At 41.4% G+C, this 22,481-nt stretch overlaps 2 protein-coding genes across 13 annotated transcripts in view; one reads left to right on the top strand and one right to left on the bottom strand.

Moving 5' to 3' along the window:
- Positions 1-20,489, bottom strand: part of GLUD1 (glutamate dehydrogenase 1) — a 29,201-nt gene extending 8,712 nt beyond the window's left edge. Inside the window, exons 1-6 of the mRNA XM_082052883.1 lie at positions 19,897-20,489; positions 7,993-8,073; positions 7,096-7,151; positions 6,143-6,206; positions 4,382-4,476; positions 889-1,068 (exon numbers count right to left, since the gene is read on the bottom strand). Coding sequence (XP_081909009.1) covers positions 889-1,068; positions 4,382-4,476; positions 6,143-6,206; positions 7,096-7,151; positions 7,993-8,073; positions 19,897-20,326 — 906 coding nt within the window. The 5' untranslated portion in view covers positions 20,327-20,489. The remainder of the gene's footprint in view (positions 1-888; positions 1,069-4,381; positions 4,477-6,142; positions 6,207-7,095; positions 7,152-7,992; positions 8,074-19,896) is intronic.
- A 96-nt stretch (positions 20,490-20,585) lies between these two features.
- Positions 20,586-22,481, top strand: part of SHLD2 (shieldin complex subunit 2) — a 37,684-nt gene continuing 35,788 nt past the window's right edge. For 3 of the 12 annotated variants that reach the window (XM_082052872.1, XM_082052879.1, XM_082052875.1), the window contains exons 1-2: positions 20,932-21,310; positions 22,276-22,343. The gene's annotated coding sequence lies outside the window, so the exon portion shown is untranslated. The other 9 variants (XM_082052874.1, XM_082052870.1, XM_082052873.1 and 6 more) reach the window with 5 other exon arrangements.

Raw genomic sequence — 22,481 nt, 5'->3', positions numbered from 1 at the left:
CTTTGCAATGCTGTATCTTCGTTTTCCTAGATGAATCTTCAGCTACTCTTTTGGCTGTGTTTCCAGTCTAACTTGTACCTCAGTGCCTGCTGGTGAACCCTCTGTCAGGCATGAAACTGCCAAAGTGCAGGAGGAGGCGTGTGCTGCTGGGCCCCCGCAGGGCAGAGGTGTTGTTTTCAGCCCACTTCTTAACTAAAGGACAACTTGGAGGTTACAATTACTCTGCTATTTCTAACCACCAGTGCAGTGGTACTAACAACAACAAAATGATCCCTCAAATTCTCCATTTAACATACTGTTCAAAGCTGAACAGAACAAGTTATTTCTTCGAACTGTTAAGAATGGTAACCTATATTACCAAATACGAAGCCCCTTCAAAATTCAACTACACCAATCCTGAAGTCTTACGAACATGGAAAACATACATTCAACTCCACAATTCAGGATAAGTTATTGGTTTCTGCTTTTCAAACTGCTCATTCCACAGTGGAACAAGAACATAACTGCCAATTCCCTCTCTCCCTAAATTATTTATTACAAAACAGTGCAACAAATTTTGTGTAAGCAGACACAGTGTCATGGCTCATTGAAAAGTGTGCAATGCCTTTAAGAACTCCTGTATTAGTATTTCACTTTGCTCTTTGCAACCTATGTTTATAAAGGCTGGAGATTTGGCTTTCTGCCTGTGGAGTGCAATCAGAAGTTCAGTTTTTAAGAGTCCAAAATAAAGGGCAGCTATGTTGCTTGAAAAGTGTTTCTAAAGTTTGAGAGTAAAGGTTAACTTGGAAGTCGTAAAACCCTAACAGGATTTATTGCTACAACCCTTTTTAAAAGTAGCTCTACTGGAAGTTTACTGCTTTTTCCCTGCAGCTGAAAGAAAAAAGTTACCTGAACTGCAAATGTTTTATCCCCAAATCCAGGAGTCATTCCTAATATACTCATATACGATGCTTCATTGATGAAATTTTCAATTCCATGGAAGAGACCACGACCAGTTGCAGATATACGCCCGTGGATCCCACCCTGGCTGATGGGCTTACCAGTTACACATGCATGTGCATTAATATCCTGTAAAATAGTAAAGGATATGTGAGCTACGGAATTAATCAAAGAACAGCTGTAGTAAGAAGTTTTGTACACTTTAGAGATAAGGGAAACAAGGAATCATGAAAATGAGAACATTATACATTTTATATGCATTCAGTTTGTAAAGATGATTTCTCTCCTGAGCTTGTGTGAACAGCTTCTCAGAACTACTCCAGTAGATGATGGAAAAGTTTTGCAATACATTATTAGACAAGCTCTGTGAATTTTTTGTTGCATTTAAGCGTATATGTGAACTTCAGTCTGTGGCTAATTAAATATGGTGACATCTCTGTTGCACTTTTAGCAAAGACCAGGCCTTTGATGAATGAAAAAGCTTTGAGAGGTGTGTTTCTCAAAATTAGCTCCTATTACAGCCATAATTTCCATCATTATTCTTGACATTTTTATCTTTTAAAGGGACCAGACATATCCTTGTGGGATATGTCTTTTAAAGGGACTTCTAAAGGGATATCTTTTAAAGGGACCAGACTGTTCACAGAAAAAGCTGTTTAATTATCTTTAAACAGTGTTCAATGTTCTTTTATACCAAATTCGGTTATTTAGAAACAACAATATAGGCCTAAATACCTTCCTGTTGTCAGAATACAGTGATGTTTGATCTCAGAGGAAAGTCTACAGTACGAAGGTCATATGGGAAAAGTGAGGCAAGTATTTACTACTTTTATTCAGAAAAGCAATATATACAATGTAGCCTCTATCATTAGTTTAGTGGTAATAAAATTAAATTTTCCATATGCTAGACAGCTAGCTATAATAGACTATTTAAAACCAGAGTTAATTTTTCAAATTGAAATTAATAACTTGAAAAAACATCTTCCGAATGAGACGCTGTTTGGGCATCCCTCTTCTGCCATCCCTGGTTCCCACACCCTGGGAGCACAGTCACGCAGTGGCTTGGCATCCAACACAAGTGAAAGAGTAGGGCTGAAAGGGGATCCATTGAAAAGAGTCTGCCAGCAGCCGGATGGGTTTCTGTTCCATCAACCACATATTCACTGGGAGGCTCCGTTCCCTCCATCACTTGTGCCAAATGCATTTGCATGCCTGTGGTGTGAGTACAGGATGCTTGATGAGAGGAAGGAAAGGAGCAGCCAAAAGTGAGCAGAGGCAGAATGGCAGGAGATGACTAGAGCCATAATGGAAACAAAAACAATTTATTATTTGAAAATTATAGTGAGTTAACAATGTAAAGCCAAAGATAATTCCTCTTTAAAAACAATAAAAGTGACGCTCGGCTTGCCACAAAATTCCTAAGTCAGTTTCCCAAAATGTAGCTGCGTTGCTGTCATTCAGCCGTGTGCTCCCTCTGCTGGCACATCGACTATGCACAAGAAGTGTGCCGTTTGGCCAGGAACAACTTGGCCCTGAATTCTGATGTATTTTTAGGTTTTCACTGTGTTTGAGATTGAAACCACATTTTAGTCTTCATGCATTCACAAAGGAAATATGTTTTACTAATAAAGAAATACACTCTCCCATCATACATGAGAATGTATTTATTGAAGTCCCTTCACATGTCCCAGAAATCAGTTGGATGTGTGAGGAAGTACAGAAGAATGAAAAGGATGAATTTATAAAAAGCTTCAGCCATAGATAATTTAGTGATCCAGAAACTTCAGATGGATTTTCTGGAACAGTTAACACAGTAGTTATTAAAGACTTGCGTGGTTTGGCAAGAAAACAGAGCATGAGGTGAGGGCAGGTCTTGGTCTTCTTGAAGTCACCACAGTCGACGTCAAAATGTTAAAATCGCTGGTTTTAAGTCAATCAAAAGATGTTTAACACATCTTAGGAAAAACAAAGTCTACAGCTTTCAAGAAGCATGTAAAATGGCTTACAGCTAGCATTAAAGGCTCCTATATTAGTAATAATAATCTGTGAACCTAGCTGGCAAAGTTCAGACACTGAACTTTTGCTTGTTTCTTAACTCCTTTCCACACCGCAATAATATTCTCCTTGTTTGTCCAGTTTCGAGCAGACTTGCCCCATCTGTTTGTATCTGCTGTTTAGCTTTCCTTTCCACTTCAAGCTCCCTGAACACATCTGTGTGCAACCGCACTGACTCATCAAGTCTGTAGATCTCACCCAAGAGTTATCTTTCCACTCAGTTGCATGTTGTCCCCTGCACAGCTTCCATCTGTTTTCCAAACTACGGTGAGTTTAAGTTTTGCTCAATGATCATTTTCTCCTCCTAGTTCCCTTCCCTCCTTCCCCCATGGTCGCTTTTATATATCTGGTAGTTCCTTAATCATCTTTATTTTTATTCTTGGTGTCTCAACCAGATAGTTATCTGAAGCATCTTCCTCTACAAACCGTTTTTGATACATTATTCCACTTTTTGCAGCCTTGTCAGAGTTCTCACCTTCCTTCTCTACACCTGGTAATTCTCCAAAATAGCTCCTGAGTTCCACTACAGCTACTGTTCTCTCTTCCATGTACAAACTAGTAACCCAGCAGAATCAAGTAAACTGTTGTGACTGGGGAGCAAGTTGCCACTCTGCATGTTGAAGTATTTTGGGAGTCATAAGTTTGGCTTTTTATCAGGTTTGAAGTTTTAGAAAAAATATTGACATTTACATATGTGAATAACAAAAAGCAAGTAATGTTTTACACTCTTACCCCCATCTAACAGACAGCTCTGTGTAAAAGTGATTAAACTTGACTAATCACCATGCCACAGCCTATTCCTCGAGCATTCTTTTTTTTTTACCCCCATAATATACTTCAGACTGTATGTCAGATCTAGAATAACCTGTGTGCTCCCATCCTCCTATTGAAGGCATCAGACAAGCACAAGACAAGCATTCTCTCAAGAGACTTTATCAAGAAAGCCAGGCACATCTTGAACAGACACACCAGAGAGAAATGTGTGTTGGGTGGCTCTGATGCTTCATTACGGGGGCATACACCCTGCTCTGTTTCTCAGGAGCTGTTGGAAGGGACTGCAGAAACTGAAAGGAAATGTCTTTTCAATTCAAAAGGAGCTGAATAGGCAAATGTGCTCAGCATATCAACACACTAATACAAAGGTACAGCAAGACTCCTTAGCAAAGTATGACATGCTGGAGTAGCAGAAACAATGTCTGAAAGAGAAGCTAGAAAGCTTGGGTAGCAGGGACAGTAAAGCCTTAAGAAATAAGTTGTCCACAATACATTTTTCTTTTGTCCAGCCTGTCAAAAGTATACAACAAAAGTGTTTGGGCAACAGTCATGTTTTTGGTACAGTCAAAACCAAGAAAGCTTTTCTACTTCAAAGTCTCTGCCCAAAACTTACATAGTGTCCTATGGTACTGGCATAGGTGTCGGCAATCCAGGACATCTCCCTCTCCCCTGTGCTCATATCAGGAGCAGGCACATCAACACCAGGTCCTGATGACAACAGTGAAAACAGCTTTTAAGGATTGAACATTAATAGTTACCTTCAACCATTATTCCCTTGGGAACTGTGCAGGGCTTGACAGAGAAGAACTGTTTTCCTGTTTAATCCTCAGTTTATTATGCAATCAACAGATTCTTCTGGATTCAATTCTGTTTTAGATGCCATATCATGCATTTGTACGATACTGTCAAAACCTCCAACCTTTCACACAAACCATTCAGTAAAATGAAGGTCAGTTTGTCAACAAAAAGTCAATGTATCAAAAGCTTTTTTTTTTAATGATCATTGCTGTAGCAGGAAGCGCACTATTTAGGTATGATTTACATATACCTTCATGGGTGGCTTTTTTTTATTTTGCATTAGAATTTCCTTTTTATTCCTGGGTGAGTTTAAAAATTGACAATAGGCTGTTCCTAGTCATTGCACTGTAGCACATGCATTTGTTCTTACCCTTCACTTCAAGAAAGACATTTCATCCTTCTCGACAAAATAAACCTTTGAAAGAACTTTCACACATCTGCTGTAATAAAAGTAAATTCTCTCTGTTTTTTCTAGATAACTAAAAATAGCATTTGCCCAATCTATTTAGGATCAGAGGGACTTGCTCAGCAAGATTTTAAATGCAACTTTGCCTCTACTAGTTTTTTTTTTTCCCCCTAAGTATTTTTAAAAGGTTTATGAAAGCTGCATAGCACCAACTATAGAGCCAAAAAGAAAGACAAATTTAATCAAGCTGTTTAAATTGTCACTGAACTAACAATCACTATAGCCGGCATAGTGAATAGTATTCCCCTAGTCACATGTAACATCAATAACTGTGTTTACACAGAAGCTTAATTTAGATGAGAAACACTCTGGCTGAAAGAGCAGATGACAAACACTCTGGCTGAAGAGCAAGAAATTGCAGATAAATGGATATATATTCCCAGGGGCTGTTAGACATCAGGAGTATGTGACAGGCCTTTAACTAGCTACAGGCCTTATTATTCAGTTGAATAAAAACCTTCTCCAAGTAAATACCCTCCACTTAATTACAAGATGAGCTAATAACATTCAGCTTTCTGCAGAGGAGACTCCCAGAAAGCAACTCCAGGCAGCAAGTGATCAGAACAACCCTGGGCTGAGAGGCCGACTAGAACACCTACTAACGTTACAGAGGCTGCAGTTCTGTTTCAACAAGCACCTGTGCTGCTTGCCTACGCTGCTCATGCAGCCTGTGCTTGCCATGGCTGAAGCCATCAACTTTTTCTGGGGTGGATCCTCTGTTTCCTTCCTCTGTTTCCTCAGATATCTGCCAAGAGCCTCAACTGAGACTACAGGAAACATTAACAGTGAAGAACTTGGTATTGAGGTTAAAAATTGCACCAAAATTAGTCACAATTTTTTAATCTACCTCCAAGAGAAATGTGATTCACTCTGGATCCTATGAGCTCAGCTTTTGTGGCTTTTCATAGCAGAAAAAAGTTAAGACACAGTTCCTTTTAAAATGCACTAAGATGCAACAACTCAATTCTTTGTGCCTCTCTGCTGAAAGTTCTTGCCCAAATTATTTACAGCTCTCAAAAATATGATTATTTAAGGATACTATGTAGTGGATGCTGCCAAAGCACATTAAATCAGATTCCTGAATTTTAATAGTAAAATAGCACAACATACCAATAAAGCCCTTTTTTGCCAGCTCCATGGTAAACCTTCTTGTGATCTTTTCTAATTCATTGTCCTATAGAAAAAAATGCAATAAATATCACAAGACATCATTAGTGCTTATGAGTATTTGCTAAAACTTACGCCCAAATAGAAACAGACGCCCTTTTCTTTTAAAAGAAAGGATGACTCATTTATTTATATAATTTATATGCCACACCCTAACAGACCCTTGGTACTCAGGCAGCACAAGAAAATATTCAGTGTTCTTTCTGTACATTCTGTTTCACAAGAAGTTACAAGTGTGGCACAGGAAGAACCACCTGTACTTGTGGCAGAGATTTACAGCAAACAAATCTGATATCCTACATGAGCTATTTATCACCAGCAGCAGCAATAGTCAATAGTTGTTCTCCTGTGTAATAAGCACAGTAGAATGACTTCACACAAATCCATATAAGCTATTTAAGCTTAGAATACATGTTATGTATTCTAGTATGCCTTTCTGTACAAGGTATTTTAATTAGGGCAAGAAGGCAAGCCTGCAGTAAACTTTTTATAAGCCAAGTTAGTTATTATTCACACTGGAACATTGCATACAAAGGTTAATGGACCATAAAACTAGTTGTCAAAATAAACAAAAAGGTTAATTTCTTTTCTAAAAGTAATTTAATTTAAGCCTTTATTAAACAGTTTCAACTTTAAAAAAATTCAGGCTCCAAATTATTTGTAGTCTTCTGACTTTAAGAATAAAAGTAATAAATAATTGAAGTATTGCACCTCCAAAAGACACAGCTTTTAAAAATTATTTTCCTATCTATTGCATGCAAAAACTAAATTCTGCCTTTACAGAGGCAGAAGTGGCAGGAAGTTTTAAGTGGTCAATAATGGCCTTAGAAGAGCTTTTTTAACTGGCTGGCTTCAGTACTTCAGGTAAGCGAATTTTCATCTATGATTAAGCTTACTGTGTAGTTCTTGGGATTGATCTTGACACCAGCCTTTGCCCCACCAAATGGCACATCTACAAGAATGCAAAGGAAAACCATTTTACTTTTCAACAATAAAGGCAGAACGCATCAGTAATATGTGTGAGGAATTATATCTTTGATTTTAGCAGTGAATTTGGTTTTGCCACATTTAGGGCTTCACAAGCATAAGCTATAATCTCATCTAGGTACTCCTATAGAAATGGGAAATCTTCAAGGGCGGCTTGAAAATGGTCTTTGAAACTCAGAAGATCATTATTTAAATCTTCTATGCTTCAAGCTCTTGAACTTGGCATTTGTAGAAACAATAAGTTTTACAGTTTATATTTTACTGGTTTAGCTCAAAAATTTTACTTTAGAAGTCTTAAGTAAAGTGTTTCTATATACATTAAGAAGTATTTTGTTTTCTTACACATAATATGCAGATTCTCTCTGAACTCCCCTACAATTTAGCAGCTGTATATGAGTTACATGTCTTTAGGACCCACATAAAGGAATTTATCCTTCTCTCTCCACAGCTCCTCTGCCTGAATCCTTCACAGCCTCCATTTGTTTTCCCTAAAATTAGTCCCCTCCTAATCCAGGTTTGTTATACTTTGATTTGAGTTAAAGACCAGTACTTTTACAGGAGGCAGTAACAAGCAGAATTTGGACTTTTCAAATGAAAATGTAACTTTATTCAAGTATCTATGGTAACAACAGAGGGGAATACTTATTATTATTTTGGTCACTATATATTTCTTCCTATCTTGCTAAGATTTTAGTCAGAGATTAATGTCTAAAACTTAATTTAATCCTTTAGATGTTTTTCTGTAGATTACATCAGTACTGATTGAAATTAAACGTTGAATCCTTGCTTGAAAAATTATCACTTACCAACCACAGCACATTTGTATGTCATTAGAGATGCTAAGGCTTTCACTTCATCCACACTAACATCCAAACTATAACGAATACCTGAAAAAGACAAATGAGAAAAAAGGAATTAACTGAACAACTTCGGAGGTATTTATAAACTGGGAAGGTTACTTCTAGACTAGCCATCTATAACATGCAAGTATGTAATTTATCAACTTATTTGCATTAAAGCTTAAAAAACAATCCCCAATCTCCTACTTAAATATCTGTCTTCTACTTAGTAGAAATTCAAGACTTCAACAATTCTCTGTCAAGTAGTTTAACAGCAGCACTCAACCTTGGAACAAAAGTGAATATTACTTGCGAGGAAAATGAGCCAAGCTGATAGGTAACTCAGTTTTCAGGAGGCTGATAGAGTTCATCAGCATCCCATAAGATCTTTGGTTTTGGACTTGTATATACAAGATGAACTTTCTTTGTGAACCTAATCTATCAGGTTATAATCAGGATTTCTTTGCTAGAGTAACGCAAGCTCCTGTTAAGCTATGAGCCTTGCAATACATTGCCTGTGGTTCAACAAAACCATATGCAGTTTCAGAGCTCTGGCTGCTAGGCACAGCCACGTAACAGAAAGTTATCAAGCCACTCCGCTAATTTAAATTTGTTCAAAACATTTTGATGGAGTAACTCTACTCCAGTAAGCTTGTGTGACCAGGCCACAATCCCACACCCATGTGTAAGTCAGCCCACACCTGCATTCCCTGCTCTGAGTCATTTAGCAGAACTGCCAGGGTGTTCTGACACAGTCCAGCTGCAAATTCAAATTGCTGTGGTCCAATAGCTCCTTGGATGCAAAACAGGTGATCGCAGTCATTGAGGCAGTTCAAAACTCAATGGAAAATGACTACACAAAGGTAGGAAGATCTGTCACCTGCCTCACTCTTACCAGTCTTTTAAAAATGGGTTGTAGCTCTCCATTAAAGTGATTGAACTCAAAGTTAAAATCCATGTATTCTGGAGGCAGTCGCAGAGTAGAAAACATTTAACCATACTGTCAGGGCACATACACAGAACTACAGAAGGCTAAACATGATGTTTAAGACCACAGTGCCCAAAGTCACGTGGCCACATAAAAAAAACCAACCCTACAGCTATTTGTTAGCTTCTATCTAAGCTTCTCCTACATCACTAAGCACATAACAGATCCATGAAGAACTTAGTATCCCCACCTCTATTCCTCAAATCCAAGTTGCCAAGTTGCACACTGGTTTGTAGTAGGCACAGAGTGTCCTTTAGATGCTAGGACAAGGCACCACAAATTTCCTATTATGTAAAGAGAAGACCATATTCAGGTCCTCAGAAGTGAGAAAAGGCCAGCATCCATTATCCAAACTGAAGCACTGTGCTGCTATGAAAGCCACTTCTGAATGTTCTGGAAACAATCCCAGTTTCAAAGGAACTGAGTGCTGCTCAAATAAAGCTGAGGGCCAAGTGCTGCTTTCTCATGCGAGTTCAATCAGTAAAAGAAAGCACCATGCCTCTCAAGAACAGAATTTCAATTTAGTGTGTATATGGGGGAAGGGTGGTCTCCAAAAGCAAACTAGTTTCTGACCTAGGTAGCTGTACAGTGTTAATGTCTGGGCTTTCAAGAGCCTTCTCACAGGAAGTAATATTTCAAATTTAAGTAGAATCTACCACAGGCCAACAGACCAGTCAAAGTTACATGGTATAATACATGCTTTTTAAACTCTTCTTATTCTGATCTTTCAGAGGAGTGGTTATCCTCAACCATGCCTGGAGAAAGAACAAACACCACCTATGGCACTGACTGTCCTGCCTGGGGACACTGTTCCCTCTTGGCCAAGCAGGTGCTATGGGGACACGTCTCATTTGAGCATTGCTCAAGCCAGACGAGTCTGAAGCCCTGATCTATGCTGGGCTAAAATGGACTCTGCCCCTTCACCGCCAGCTGGACTAGGTCACTGCGTATTTACTCAACCCATATATTTGTATTTACTCAACCCATATATTTATTCAAATTTCAAGTTGCACACACAAAGGAATTTTGCTATAACTGTAGTCCTGCAGGCACACGAAATGTTTATTGTTATATGGAAAGCAGCGGTGGGCTAAATATTTAGCTATAGTTATTTCATAGGGTTTTAACAGAGAAGCAAAATACAAAAGGAGAGAGCAGCCTCTTCTGCACATCATATGGAAGACGGGATCTGAAAAGGTGAACAAGCAGCAGTTTAACTAGAAAGCTCAAACACATGCAAAACAGTTACCTTTTCAGTTTCCTTGTATTACAGTCAAGGGTTAGAATAAACTTTACTGTAATAAATATTAAACTTTCATATCAAGGGAACTAGGGAAAAAGCCCCAAGACTAAGAAAGTACTAAAAGGTTTTCAGCTGAGCTGCCTATTTGTCACCCATGTACACAGAGGAAAAACTTTTAGACTTGAGGCTGAAACTGTCCTTTTCTGGACAACATCATGGTTTTGATTTGGCTTCTTTTCTAGCCTTTTAAGCAGCTTTACTTAAAATGGCTTGTCTGCTGGCTTTGTCATCTTAAGCAGGAGACTAGTCAATCATGAGAGTTGTGCTGACTTCATTGGCTGTCTTGTTCCAGTTTATCTCCTAAAAATGTTCATTACAGTGTCAGACATAGCTCAAGGTGTGCATTCCCGGTTCCCTGGCACATGTGATGATTTTTTCCCTCCTGTGGCATGAGTGGACAACATTTAAGTTGTGCTAACATTTCATTCCTTTACACAATTTGGCCAGTTACCATTTTCCAGGAACTGTAATGACTCTCCAGGGGGCCTGTCTCTGGACAGGGAAGTTCTTTGTGCTCAGCGGTCAGGGCTGATGAGAAGCAGGCATCTGAGAATGCTGTACATTTCAGCTGCAAGGGGATGCACAAAGATAAAAGACTTAATCTCTATTCTATTTGGATGTCAGTGAAATTTAGTTTGACAGCTTCCGAATTTGGCAGGAGGAGAGTATTGCCATGCATTTTTATGGCTCTTTTGGCAGTGTTACTATGCATTAAATAGCCTGAGTCTAAAAATGGACTGTATACACAGATAAAATACTGGGTTTGGTTTTTGTTGGGTTTGGTTTTTTTTTAAAGATTCTTAATACAGAAGCAAATGAAAGCCACAGCTACACAGCAAGATTGCAATTTTTTTAAACCCTGGCAAGTCCCACGCATCAAGTCTCTGGAAACTTGTGACTTTTACAGCAAACTAGCTACAAAAAGAGTCTGAAGAAAGCCTCAAGTTACAGTGTGACTCACTGCTATGGAAAATACTTTTCACTGGAAACCATACAAATTCTTGTTCTAGTTGAGAATTCTCTTTCCTTGCCACACCCCAAGAAGTTAAACAGTATGCTGAGAGAGACTTTGTTTTTCTATGTACAAGATCTTCTGGAAGAGGAAATGTTTTCCTTTTAATGTTGTTGCATTACTGGCCACTATAAAGAGAAGGCTTTATCATCACACTGCAGTGCCTACACTTTTAAAACTTCCTTTTTATGATCTGTATTTTGGAGATATTATACTTCACCCTCTTGCACTGAGCCCAACAATTGTTTTAGCCAAAGTAAGATTTGCTCATGATTTAAACTTTGCTTCTTAGACCAATGTTACGGATTAAGGTTCACTTTTCCAAATGGAGGTAACAAAGCACTCGAACCACAGCATTTTTAAATAAATGTTGAAGTTGTAATTAGCCATAAGACTGTATTTTGGATTCTGCAACAACAGCTGTCAGTTACCATTTTAATCAGCAATTTTTTACTAAGGAGTGCACTAATGGGCAGCTCAAAGACAATTTGCTATAAATCCTACTAGATTTTACATTGTACAGATTGCAATACATTCTGTGATGTTCAGTGTGTTTATTATGCTTCCTTAGAAAACATGGTGTACAGAACCGCCAACTTTTCAAGGATGACTCCTGCCTTTCTAGTATGCCTAAAAATCTACATGTAGGAAAGTTAATTATTTCTTGATTTTCTAGTGCAGTGATCTAACATGACAGTATCTACGTATATTCTCACTACTGGTAAGTGTAAAGTAGTCAAAGGCAAGTCTCAAAACTACACAGTTGCCATAGTAACACTTCAGAGCAAAACATTTGGTAAACTACTCCTCCTGCACTAAGTATCTTGCAAATCTTAGCAAGTCTCTCAAGTTCCTCAGAACCTGGAACTGATTTGTGTCTCACTCTGAATTATTAGTATCTGACTGAGGCTTCTGTCCTGCTTTGACTACACTGTTTCCTTCTAGTTATGATCATCTTTTGACCTTTGAAACTAAATTGGGTCCTTTACAGATGACAGTTCTTGTTAAAATGGTGCATTTGTTCTACTCACCTCTATTTGCAAAACACCTGCTCAACAGAACAAGTGTTTCAGGGCAGGAGCTTACCCTACAGTATCCATATAGCACTCAGCAAAACAGATTTTATTATCTCATTGGCAACTTTTTAGACTGACTACAACCATAATAATCTCCCACCCAGCAACACAGGATTCTGCAGTGGCTTCATGGGATAACAGCTTTCCTGAGCCTGTCCAAAGGCTGACATTACATCCGGAGTCTAAAGGAGCTTCAGTAAAGATGCTTGCCTTGTTCAAACTATTCGGCAAAATGAGACTGCTACTACTTCTAAACTCTACATCATCATTGACACCTAACACAGTAGGAACCAAATATTCCAAGCAATCCTTAGGCTCTTTCAGAATGAGTACATTTTCCTAAATGCAGAAAAACAATCCAGCCTTCCCTATTAAGGACTGTTTATCCTTGTTTAACCATTTGGAAAGTGTGGTAAACAGCACAATGACAAATTTGTAATTATTGAAGATGAAGAAATGCCAAACAAATCTAACAAAGCAAGATGAGTAATTCAGTGCTGGAAAACATGAACATTCCTAAATTCAATTCACTAACTGCCAAGAGAGGAGATAAAATTATTTATCTCTTTCCACACAGCATTAGCCAGCTATAACCTGGGGCAGGAAAGAGAATCCCCTACGGACACATCCCACCATTTTTATTTAACCAGAAGTATCTGTTCAGTGACCAATAAGGTACTTAACCAGGCAGAATACTTCAGCAAACCACTTCTTGTATACTTTTAATAAGCTGTACGTATACTTGAAACATACTTAAAACACATACACATAAATGTTTATCTCATTCCATGAAGAGAGAAGCTAAGAATATTCTCTATTAAAAAAAAGTGTGGTGCATTAGTAAGATCTTGTGTTTTACATGTAAACATGGCAAATTTAGTATACCACCAAGCAAGTACATATTACCCTGAATTCATGCACTTAGAATATGGCTATGAAGTAGAGTCTCACCTATAGAACTATCTCACCCCTACCTAAAGGAGTAGGTTGTTCCCTAAACCGCACTCAACACTGTAGTAACAAGGACTGGTACAGAGATGCAGTAACTCTACTGCCATGCAGATATTAATACCACGCACATGGGCGTGTGCAGAGGGTGGAAATAACACACACGTTGGCCCTGACTAGTCCAAATGCCACAGGAGCCACAAAACAATAAGCCACCATACTGCTGACACAAAGCAGGCAAATTCCTTGCTTTGCCTATGAGTTTATTTCCTGATGAAAAGGAGCTGTTGCAATTCATGTAACAAAGAATACCTGCTAGGACAACCTAGAGAACAGGAGGGAGGCTATCATGCAAGAGATTCCCCTCCTCACTCCCTCCAACACATGTTTATCCAGAAAGCCTGATGCTGAGAGAGGTATGATCTCTCTATAAATAGACAAGGAGCCAACAGCAGCAAGGGAAAACAACTATTTAAGATCAAGGACAAAGCTGGCTACTGCACAAACAATATGAGCTGATTACATGAAAGAGCTGAGACTGAAAAGATTCATAGCCAGAAGAGCAAGGCACAGCCTCCTGCAAGAATATCAGAGGTAAAAACACTGAAACATATATGGTTCATTGAGAATCACAACTAGATTAGAGGACAACAAAAGCACAGGACACCCATTCTTTGTTCTGTTTTTTCAATTTGCAATTTAAATACATATCCACTGTTGTACAAATTGTAAAGTTAGGTATGCTCTACAAGAAAATGGAAACCTATGAAAATAAAGCACTCATGTAAGCTTTAGCTGCAACGCTGCAAGTATTGTTATCACAAGCTAATTACCTTTTTTTTTTGGTAAAACTTGCCTGTTCCTTTGAAGTCAGATCAGTTTCCATGGTTTATTTCAGGTTACAGATGATCTATATTAGAGGTCCATTGTCCCTTGGGTACATTCCATGTCTTACTCTCTAGGACCCCTGAGTCAAAGACAACCTCAGAACTTTCATCCACGCATGACTTGAAAAAGCAAAGCCACCAACGCAATCTCAGGATCAAGAGAGCTCTGCTGACGTGAAGATACCATACAGCACTACTTCTTACTTCCCCCTCTTACAAAGGGAAATAAACAATGTCACAGTAGCCAAGACAACATATGAGGTTGTACTGGCCAAACTCTTGGATGTAAAGCTTCTCCTCTTGCAAGTCAGGTTACTATCACGATGTACATATAGTGATTTAGACAAAGGAATGTGTACAACAGAGGCTATTTCGTGACTGGGCACTGAGATAATCATCGGCCTTAGACCTCTGCAGCTGGAAAATGGCAGCAAGGATAGCATGAATGAATGTCACCACTGGCAGTAAGAAGCTCTTTAATGTGACCTCCTAAGTCATGTCAGGAGGATAAATCTTGATAGGCAGAAGAAAAGCAGCCAAAACCAGAGACAGAAAAGTTTTGTAACACAGAATAGTTCCTTTCACTAACTAGCCAAAGCAGCACCATGCAGGAAATCAGATTCATTCACCTTCAAGTCAACTGAGCAAATGAAGTTAAGAATCATCTGCCTTTATATACAGATAGTGAATTTTGAAGTAACATGACAGAGTTTTTCAAAATCCCAATGTAAGTCAAAGTCAGATAAAATCTAGTCTGAAACTAAAAATGGTGTTAAAGCCTTTCGGAACTGAGGAAGCCATTGAAACTTGGTTAAAGCAATCTGTGTGAGCATAAACAAATGGTTAGGCTGTTTCACAACTCTGATTCATTTGTTTTCATTGATAACAGACAGTCAGTTAACTGTTGGACAGTCAGTTAACAAAAAATGGCTTTATAAAGTTTCAAAACCACTTAACTTTATCCCTGCTGCCTAACAAACACAGAGTCATTTCCATACTACTAAACAGGTAGGAACTCATTGAGCTTATTCATATTTGCACACTGGTTATTTTCACTCATGTTCTCTGAAACCAACTTATTAATGAAAACAGCCGTCAGCAACCACATAAAAAGCAGCTTAACCAGTTTCATACCTTTCATAAACCTGATTAAACTATTTACAAAGATTTATTATGTAGGAACAACCAGAGTACTTTTCAACAAAGTCATCTGTACTCAGCCATCTCATTTCCTGTACCCTGTTTGGTTTTAGTTCTTTTGGCAGCTGGCGGTGCAGTGAACAAGAGCAGCTGTGGTTTCCTGTCAGCGCTGGCCACCAGCACGCACGTCACTGCACAAGCACAGGGAAGAGTGATCTGACCCCAGCCTTACTTCAGCTACCACCCAGCATCAGTCCAGTCGTATAAATACCAAGTTTGGATTGTGAGCAACTTGAGTTCCAACACACAACAGAACTGCTTATCTCCATGTTCTCAATAGGGTGAGGAGGCTTCCAAATAATTTTCCTTTCCAGCAAACAGCTACATTGCAGAAAAGTTAGTCTTTAAAATCTATACTTGTGTGCTAGACATACTGTGGAGCCTACCACCTAAATGACCATTTTGTAAAGATTCCTAAAGCACAGAAGCACACCAAAAGAAAAAGCCTTCTTGAGTTGCAAAGCTTTGCAACCCCTGAAGTAGAATTAAAGATTCATTTCTACACCAATTAAAAAGGTAAGCACCACAGGATGTTATTTCTGAGTTCTCTCAATGAGGTGCAAAAAAACCCACAAGCTATAAACTGAAAAAAAAGCATGTTTCACTACCTAGTGCCAGTTTTCCTGAAGAGCTCTTCTCTTGACCCAACAAAGAATCACCTGCACTACCATGTAGTGACAACTGTGTCTGACACAATCAAGTTGACTTGTGTTCCTACACATTTTTGGAGGAGAGAGAAGAGTAGGATAAGGACTAAGTAACTTCCTACTTTGATTAACTGTGGTTTAGGTTGCCAGGATTTGGGTATTAAGCACCATACTTGAACTGAAACACGACAGCCAAGTTTCCCACTGAGATGTAGAAGTTTGCCTATGCAAAAAGGTAAGACTGATCTGCAATTTGCCCTCATGCAGCCCAACCCATGTGGGTCTGCCATTCCATTTCTGTTTCAGGCCACAGTCATCCATCCAGTCAGAAGCCTTATTGTCAAATCAGGCCTCTTCTCACATTCATTCTGCTATTTCTACTTGCAGGCAACAGAGAAGACAGCAGAGGAGGTACAGAAGGACTAGCAGCCAAGGAGCTGCTGCATTTCTGCTAACAGGTATCATCTGCAGGCACAGTGGAGTTTTAAACTTGCTTCATAAAGATCAACCTGGCATTAAATTGGGCACTTTCCGGATTTGGGCCAGACTACTAAGCAGTGGTTGAGGTTTCACCCTAGAAGAGAATGAGCGGGCAAAGAAATTGAAGATGATGTTTATAACAGAAGGAACATAATCTAACTGCTGTAATGTTAAGCTAAAAACATTTAGTAGAAACAGAAGGTGCTGCTAAAGTGCAGATAATTCAAATGTTTATTTAGTCTGTTTTCTCAAGTAATTGAGCTGTCTCCAGGTTTAGAGCATTTAAATCAAGATGCTTTAATTTGATTTACAGTATAAACCCTTCATTAGTTCATGGTTAAATCTGTAAGTGACCTTGTAAAGAAAAACAGTGTACAGGAATAACATACAATCACTGATGAAGTATTCTGGTATGGATGTATAAAAAGAAATGAGGAACAAAATTAAGGGAAAACAACCTTTAAAAGACCTAAAACATTTGTTTTCCTGCATCCCATATTTGAACCTTAAAGTGCACTTTGATGATTTGTCTAATCTGCATACAGAACAGTACTTCATATTGTCTAAACAGCACCTTATCCTCCAAGCTTATTAGTAATAAATGGGCATGCTATGTACTTTCTCTGCAAATGTACTTAAAGATGTAAGGCCAAATTTGATTACAATTGATGTAACATGTAAACATAAAGAAATACAAGAGATGAGCATATAAAGTACAATGCTCCTTAAAAGAATGACAGATGACAAAGCATCCCTACTTGCTAGAAATTACTTAGCAGTAACTAAAAGCTATCTCTTTCTTAGCACAAAATATGGATCTTTAAAAAAACGGTATGGGGACCTGATTTTATCAAACTTTACTTTTCAGTAAGTGCAAAGTTAGAGTTCACAATTCTGCATCTGAAAACTTGTGGAAGCTGGGCTCCTTCTATTGCTCTGCAAGCCTTCCAGATGTCATCTCATCCCTCCTTTTAAAAGGTGGCCTTATGTCCCTTGTTTCTTGCTGGTGTGAATTGCTTCCATCAGAGACACTCACTGCAGCAAGTTTTTCCATATCATACTACTACAGAGTCTCAGTTGTATTTCACTGGGCTTTGCTATTTTCTCCCTGTGGAATCTACTAGGTTTCCAGTTTAAAAACCACTTTTAGACAAAAGCTCACATTGTTGGTGCATTTCCAGTGGATCCCATGTACCATAACAGCAGAAATACCTTTACTGCCCCTTTTCTCTGCAGTTTAAGTAGAAATGTTTTACTTCCTCCCATGTTTTTTCATAGCAGGTTCCAAGCACTTGATCTACACTCTCACATGTCCCACTTAAATTTACTACAAAGCCAGATCTGTCATCTGATAGTGAACAAATTCCTAGAGAGCATTAGAAGGTGAAATCCATTTATGATTACTATCCTGAAAGAGTGGAAAGGAAATATCATTTGCAATTCCTTCCCTAAACCCACAGGGGCCAGGGAGCAGCACAAGAAGAAAAGGACAAACTGTTGAGACCTAGTATTTTCTTTAGCTGTCATTTCCAACTGCCTTGAAATTTAGTTGTAACTTTCCGTAAACGTTGCAGTGTTTGCTCCAGTTTCAGTGCAGACAGGCACAAAAAATGCTACTAAAAATCAAGAAATTCTGTTGAGGATTTAGAAATATAGGTATAAGAACAGAAGGTATCCAATCACCCAATTGGTGGTTTTTGTTCATGTACAGAGAATTTTATAATGCTTTGTTGTGAAAACTATAGTTCTTTCAGTTCTGAGCAACAGTAATGTGAAATACTAGAAGTTATCATATGTTAAAAACTGTCTTGTTACTTCATATGCCACTGAACTGTATTTTGTTATGCAAGCAGGGATCTTAAGAGTAACAGGTTGTACAGAAGAGGACTCCTTGTAAGCAGCAGCAAAAAGTAACTTAACCTAAGCAGTGCCAAAACAGAATTGCAATAACCATCAGTATTTTCAAAGAAATTACAGCAGAGAAAAAGTAGCTCCACAAGGAGTAAGCTTCAGTCATAGCCAGCTTCAGCTACAACGAAGTCTGATGCTGGTAACTCTTGTTCCAGGTAATCACCAGAATTTATTTTGAGTTCTCCTCTTGTGGATAACAAGTAAACATGTCACAGGATGCTCACTACACGGTTGCTTTTGAAAAAGTAGGAAACACAGTAACAGGACAGATTATTTGTGCTGCAAAGAGAAAAATCCCCATGTCATATATACACACACCAGCTGAACTGACTATCAAGAATGCATTTACCTAACAACACCCTTCATACTCTATTCTAGAAGTCAGAGGTCTTAGCTGATAAGAAATAACAGAAAACCTTGCTTATACAACCATCATTATTTACCACAAAGTTTGTCTAAGCTGAAGAAAAAGTAATATATTTACACATTACAGCAGCTCTGGTTTGAGACAGTCCTGAAATGGTCTCCAATGCTTAACTGTCCTCAAAGATCAGAGTTCCTGAATAAGTTATGCTGAAGGATATTTGCATTTGTTTTTCAAGGAAATACCATCTATCCTGGACTACAAGGGAGCTGGATTCCTCTGAGATCAGAGCTGATCCCACAGGAGCTCAGCTGTGGGATACATCCTCCTGGTCCCTTTGCACAGCCAGGCTGTCAGACTCACCTACGATGCCAGTTTTCCCTAGAAGAAACACTTTTGGCTCTTCCTGCATACCCAGCCAGTAACCGGAAATATCTGTTATCTTTCTCTACTGATGTTTTGTGGGTGAACATTCCCATTTTGTGAATGCGGCAGGCAGCATATAAAGGGACAGCCTCTCCAGCTCCCAGCTTAGGAGCAGACACTCCAAGCATGGAGTTTCCACACATTTTCCAATAAACACTTCCAAAGCTTGAGTCACACGGAGCAATCACGCCAGCTGTCCTCGCACCCTTCACCTTGCCCGACAGCCAGCCAGCGGTGTCTGCGGCGAGGGCTGTGCGACCAGCCGCCCCGACACCTCACACCTCGGCTGACCAGGCGGTCACGCGTGCGAGCCCGGGCCACAGGCCGCCGAGGGGCGGCACAGGAACCGCTCTGCCTCTGCTCCCGCCTTCCCGTCGGAAAGCAGACGGGAGGCTGCTGCCTGTCCCCGCCGCAACAGCCGTTAACGGTCGCTGGCCGGGCTGGTAGCGGGGACCCAAGCGCCGTCCCGCGTTACCTCAGAGAGCGGCCGCGGGAAGCGCCCGCCCCGCGGCGGGAGAGCGACCGCTGGGCACGGGAAGGGCAGGGCCGCGGCGCTGCGGGCCCGGCCGCACGGCTCCCCGCGGGCCCGGGCACCGGGAAGGGGGCGTGTGGGGGGCGGCGGGTCTCACCTCCCTTGCAGGGGGTGCGGTGCTGGCTGTGCTGTGCCCGGTAGCCCTCGATCACTTCCCATTCGCCGTTGTCGCGCTTGATGGGGAAGGAGACGCTGAGCACATGGTTGCAGGGCTTGATGATGCGGAGGATGCCGCGGACGCGGTGGCGCCGGTCCTCCATGCTCTCGCGGGTGCGCAGCCCCTCCACCAGCTTGTCCTCCACGATGCTAGCGCCGCGGTCGAAAAACCCCTCCACCATCTTGAAGAAGTTGGGGTCGTCCTCCTTCGTCGCCGCCTCGCAGTAGTGCCGCCGCGGGCACCGGCCCCTGCCCCACGCCGCCGCCGCCGCCCCACCGGCTGCCGCTGCCGGCCCGCCCGGCTCCGCGCCCGCCAGCACCGAGCCGGCGGCCAGGCGGGACGCCAGTACCTCCCCCAAGTAGCGGTACATGGTGGCGGCCACCGACGCTTCCGCTACGCGCGGAGACTGTAGCGGCGAGGCGGCGGATCCCGACGCGGCACCGCTGCCAGCCGGGGCGCGGTGCGCCGCCGCCGCCGCCTTTAAACGGCCTCGGTGTGGGGGCGGGGAATGGGGGCAGAACCGGGGCTGGCGGGGCAGGCACACGCCGCGCGTCCCAACTGCGCGTGCGCAGCTCGCTCTCCGCCCCGCCCCCGGCGGGATTCGCGGAGGGCAGGGGGCGCGGCGCGCGGGAGTCTCGCTATGGGCGGGACGCGAGGGGTGTGTCGAGCATGCGCGCTGCGGGCGGGGCACGCCCCCGGCCCCTCCCCACACACACCGCGCATGGCCGCGCTCGCACAGTCCGCGGTAGGTCGGCGGCAACCGCGCGTGTGGCGGCGGGTACGCCTCGCTGCCCCCCTCGCCCGGGTTGCTTCCCTTTCCTCCTGCGTAGCTGCGGGTCCCTGCGCGCTCGCGGGCCGCATCTCCCGCCAGGTGACCGGTAACGGCCGCTGCCGTGCCCCACTGTCCGTCGCGGGTGAGGTGCGTTTCAGCCAGTGCTCTGCTCCCCTAATGTGCGCTGGGAAAGTGCTGTTGCTGGTGAGGAACCTGGGGCCAGCAGCCTTCATGTGAACGTGACCCTCTGGCCGCCTTCCAGGGCCTTCTCTCCGGGCCTGCTCCCCGCGGGGACACTGCGGTGCGCTGGGTGACAGGCCTGGCTGGCACGTGCTGCCCCTGCCGTGCAAAACACGTGGTTTCTCGCAGCGCGAGTATAAATACAAGCGCGGGTCTTTCCATACAGAGCAGTGTACGGAATCCTTCAGGGAAAGCGTGGTTTGTGTAAGCCCTTGTTCTGAGAGGAGCCTCTTGGGAAACCCCAGCTTATCCACCTGTATTTAAGTGACTGCGCTGTCAAGAAAGGACAGAGGCTTCAAGTCAAACTGCTAATGTGGCTGCTTTAGTCTACTCAGGTGTTATGTTAGTAACATGTTGCCTTTTACTGGGTCTTGGTCCGTTGTAGAGAGTTGTTTTTTACATAGCTCGGACTTTTGAATACATCACTAAGAATGTAGTTTTTAAGCTGTAACAGCTGCTTTCAGACTGCAGGAGATGGTGTGTCTCAGCATTTTTACCAGGCTCATTTTAGAAGAAATGAGTTATTTGTTCACTTTCTGTAGGATTGGGCAGCTAATTGGAAAATACTGTGGGTGGTTTTGTGTGTTTATGGTGTTGTGGGTATGTTTTTTGTTGGTTGGTTGGTGTGTTTAGGCATGTGGAAGACCAAAGCCCTTAGGGTAGGTGTAACCAGGAAGTTACTTCATCTCAGTGGGAATCTCTCTCACCACTATGGGCATCCAAGGGCTGTGCTGTGAAGCTTGTGGGAAAGTAGTGTAGCTTTCATGTGTATTTGTCAGCAGGAAGCTTAGTCACAGGCTTTTTCAGTACACATAAACTTTTCAGGCAACTGGTATTCAAATTCTGTCTTCGTTTCATGTTGTTTCTTTATCCTAAGGTTGAGTTGTAGTAAGGACCACTAAAAAGAGAATGGTTGCCTCTTATCTGTAATGAGGATGCTTTATAACGATATAGTCTAGAGAACAAAGGCCCTTGATAGTACTAGGAAAACGAAAGAAGCTTGTTGTTAGGCCAGTTTGTTATTTGGGTGTTCTCACAGGTCTTCAGAAACAACCTTACTGATTTACTGTCCGTGCTGTAGGAGGTTCATAGACAGCTTCTGTTGTGGCGTTCATTTTCAGTTCACAGTATTGCAGTGCTCTCAGCGATGTATTAGCTTTGAGCTAGTATTTGATTTCCATTATCTCCAGGTTCTCATTAGCTAAAGCTCAAGTTCTTAAAATTTGTAAAGGTGTAGGAAAGAAGTCAGTGAAAGGTACTGTGGCAGTTAATCTTTATCAGCTAATGATTTTCACCTGGTTTCATAGGTTGTTTAGAATACTATTTCACAGACACAAAAACTGGAGTGAAAAATACGATCAACCAGTTTGCTCAGGTGTGTAGACTTAGATGAAAATAAAAAGGCTAACATGCGTAGCTCCTGTCCTGCCTTCAGCTGTGGCATCTCTAATTTACGAGCTTCACTCAGTTATCAGCTGCTTGCAGTATCAGGCTATGTTTGCAATACGCATTT

Source organism: Streptopelia decaocto (assembly GCF_964273445.1).
Source record: "Streptopelia decaocto genome assembly, chromosome: 5".
Classification (NCBI taxonomy): Eukaryota; Metazoa; Chordata; class Aves; order Columbiformes; family Columbidae; genus Streptopelia; species Streptopelia decaocto.
Note: the sequence above shows the minus strand (reverse complement) of the source record. Positions and strands in the feature narration are given on the sequence as shown.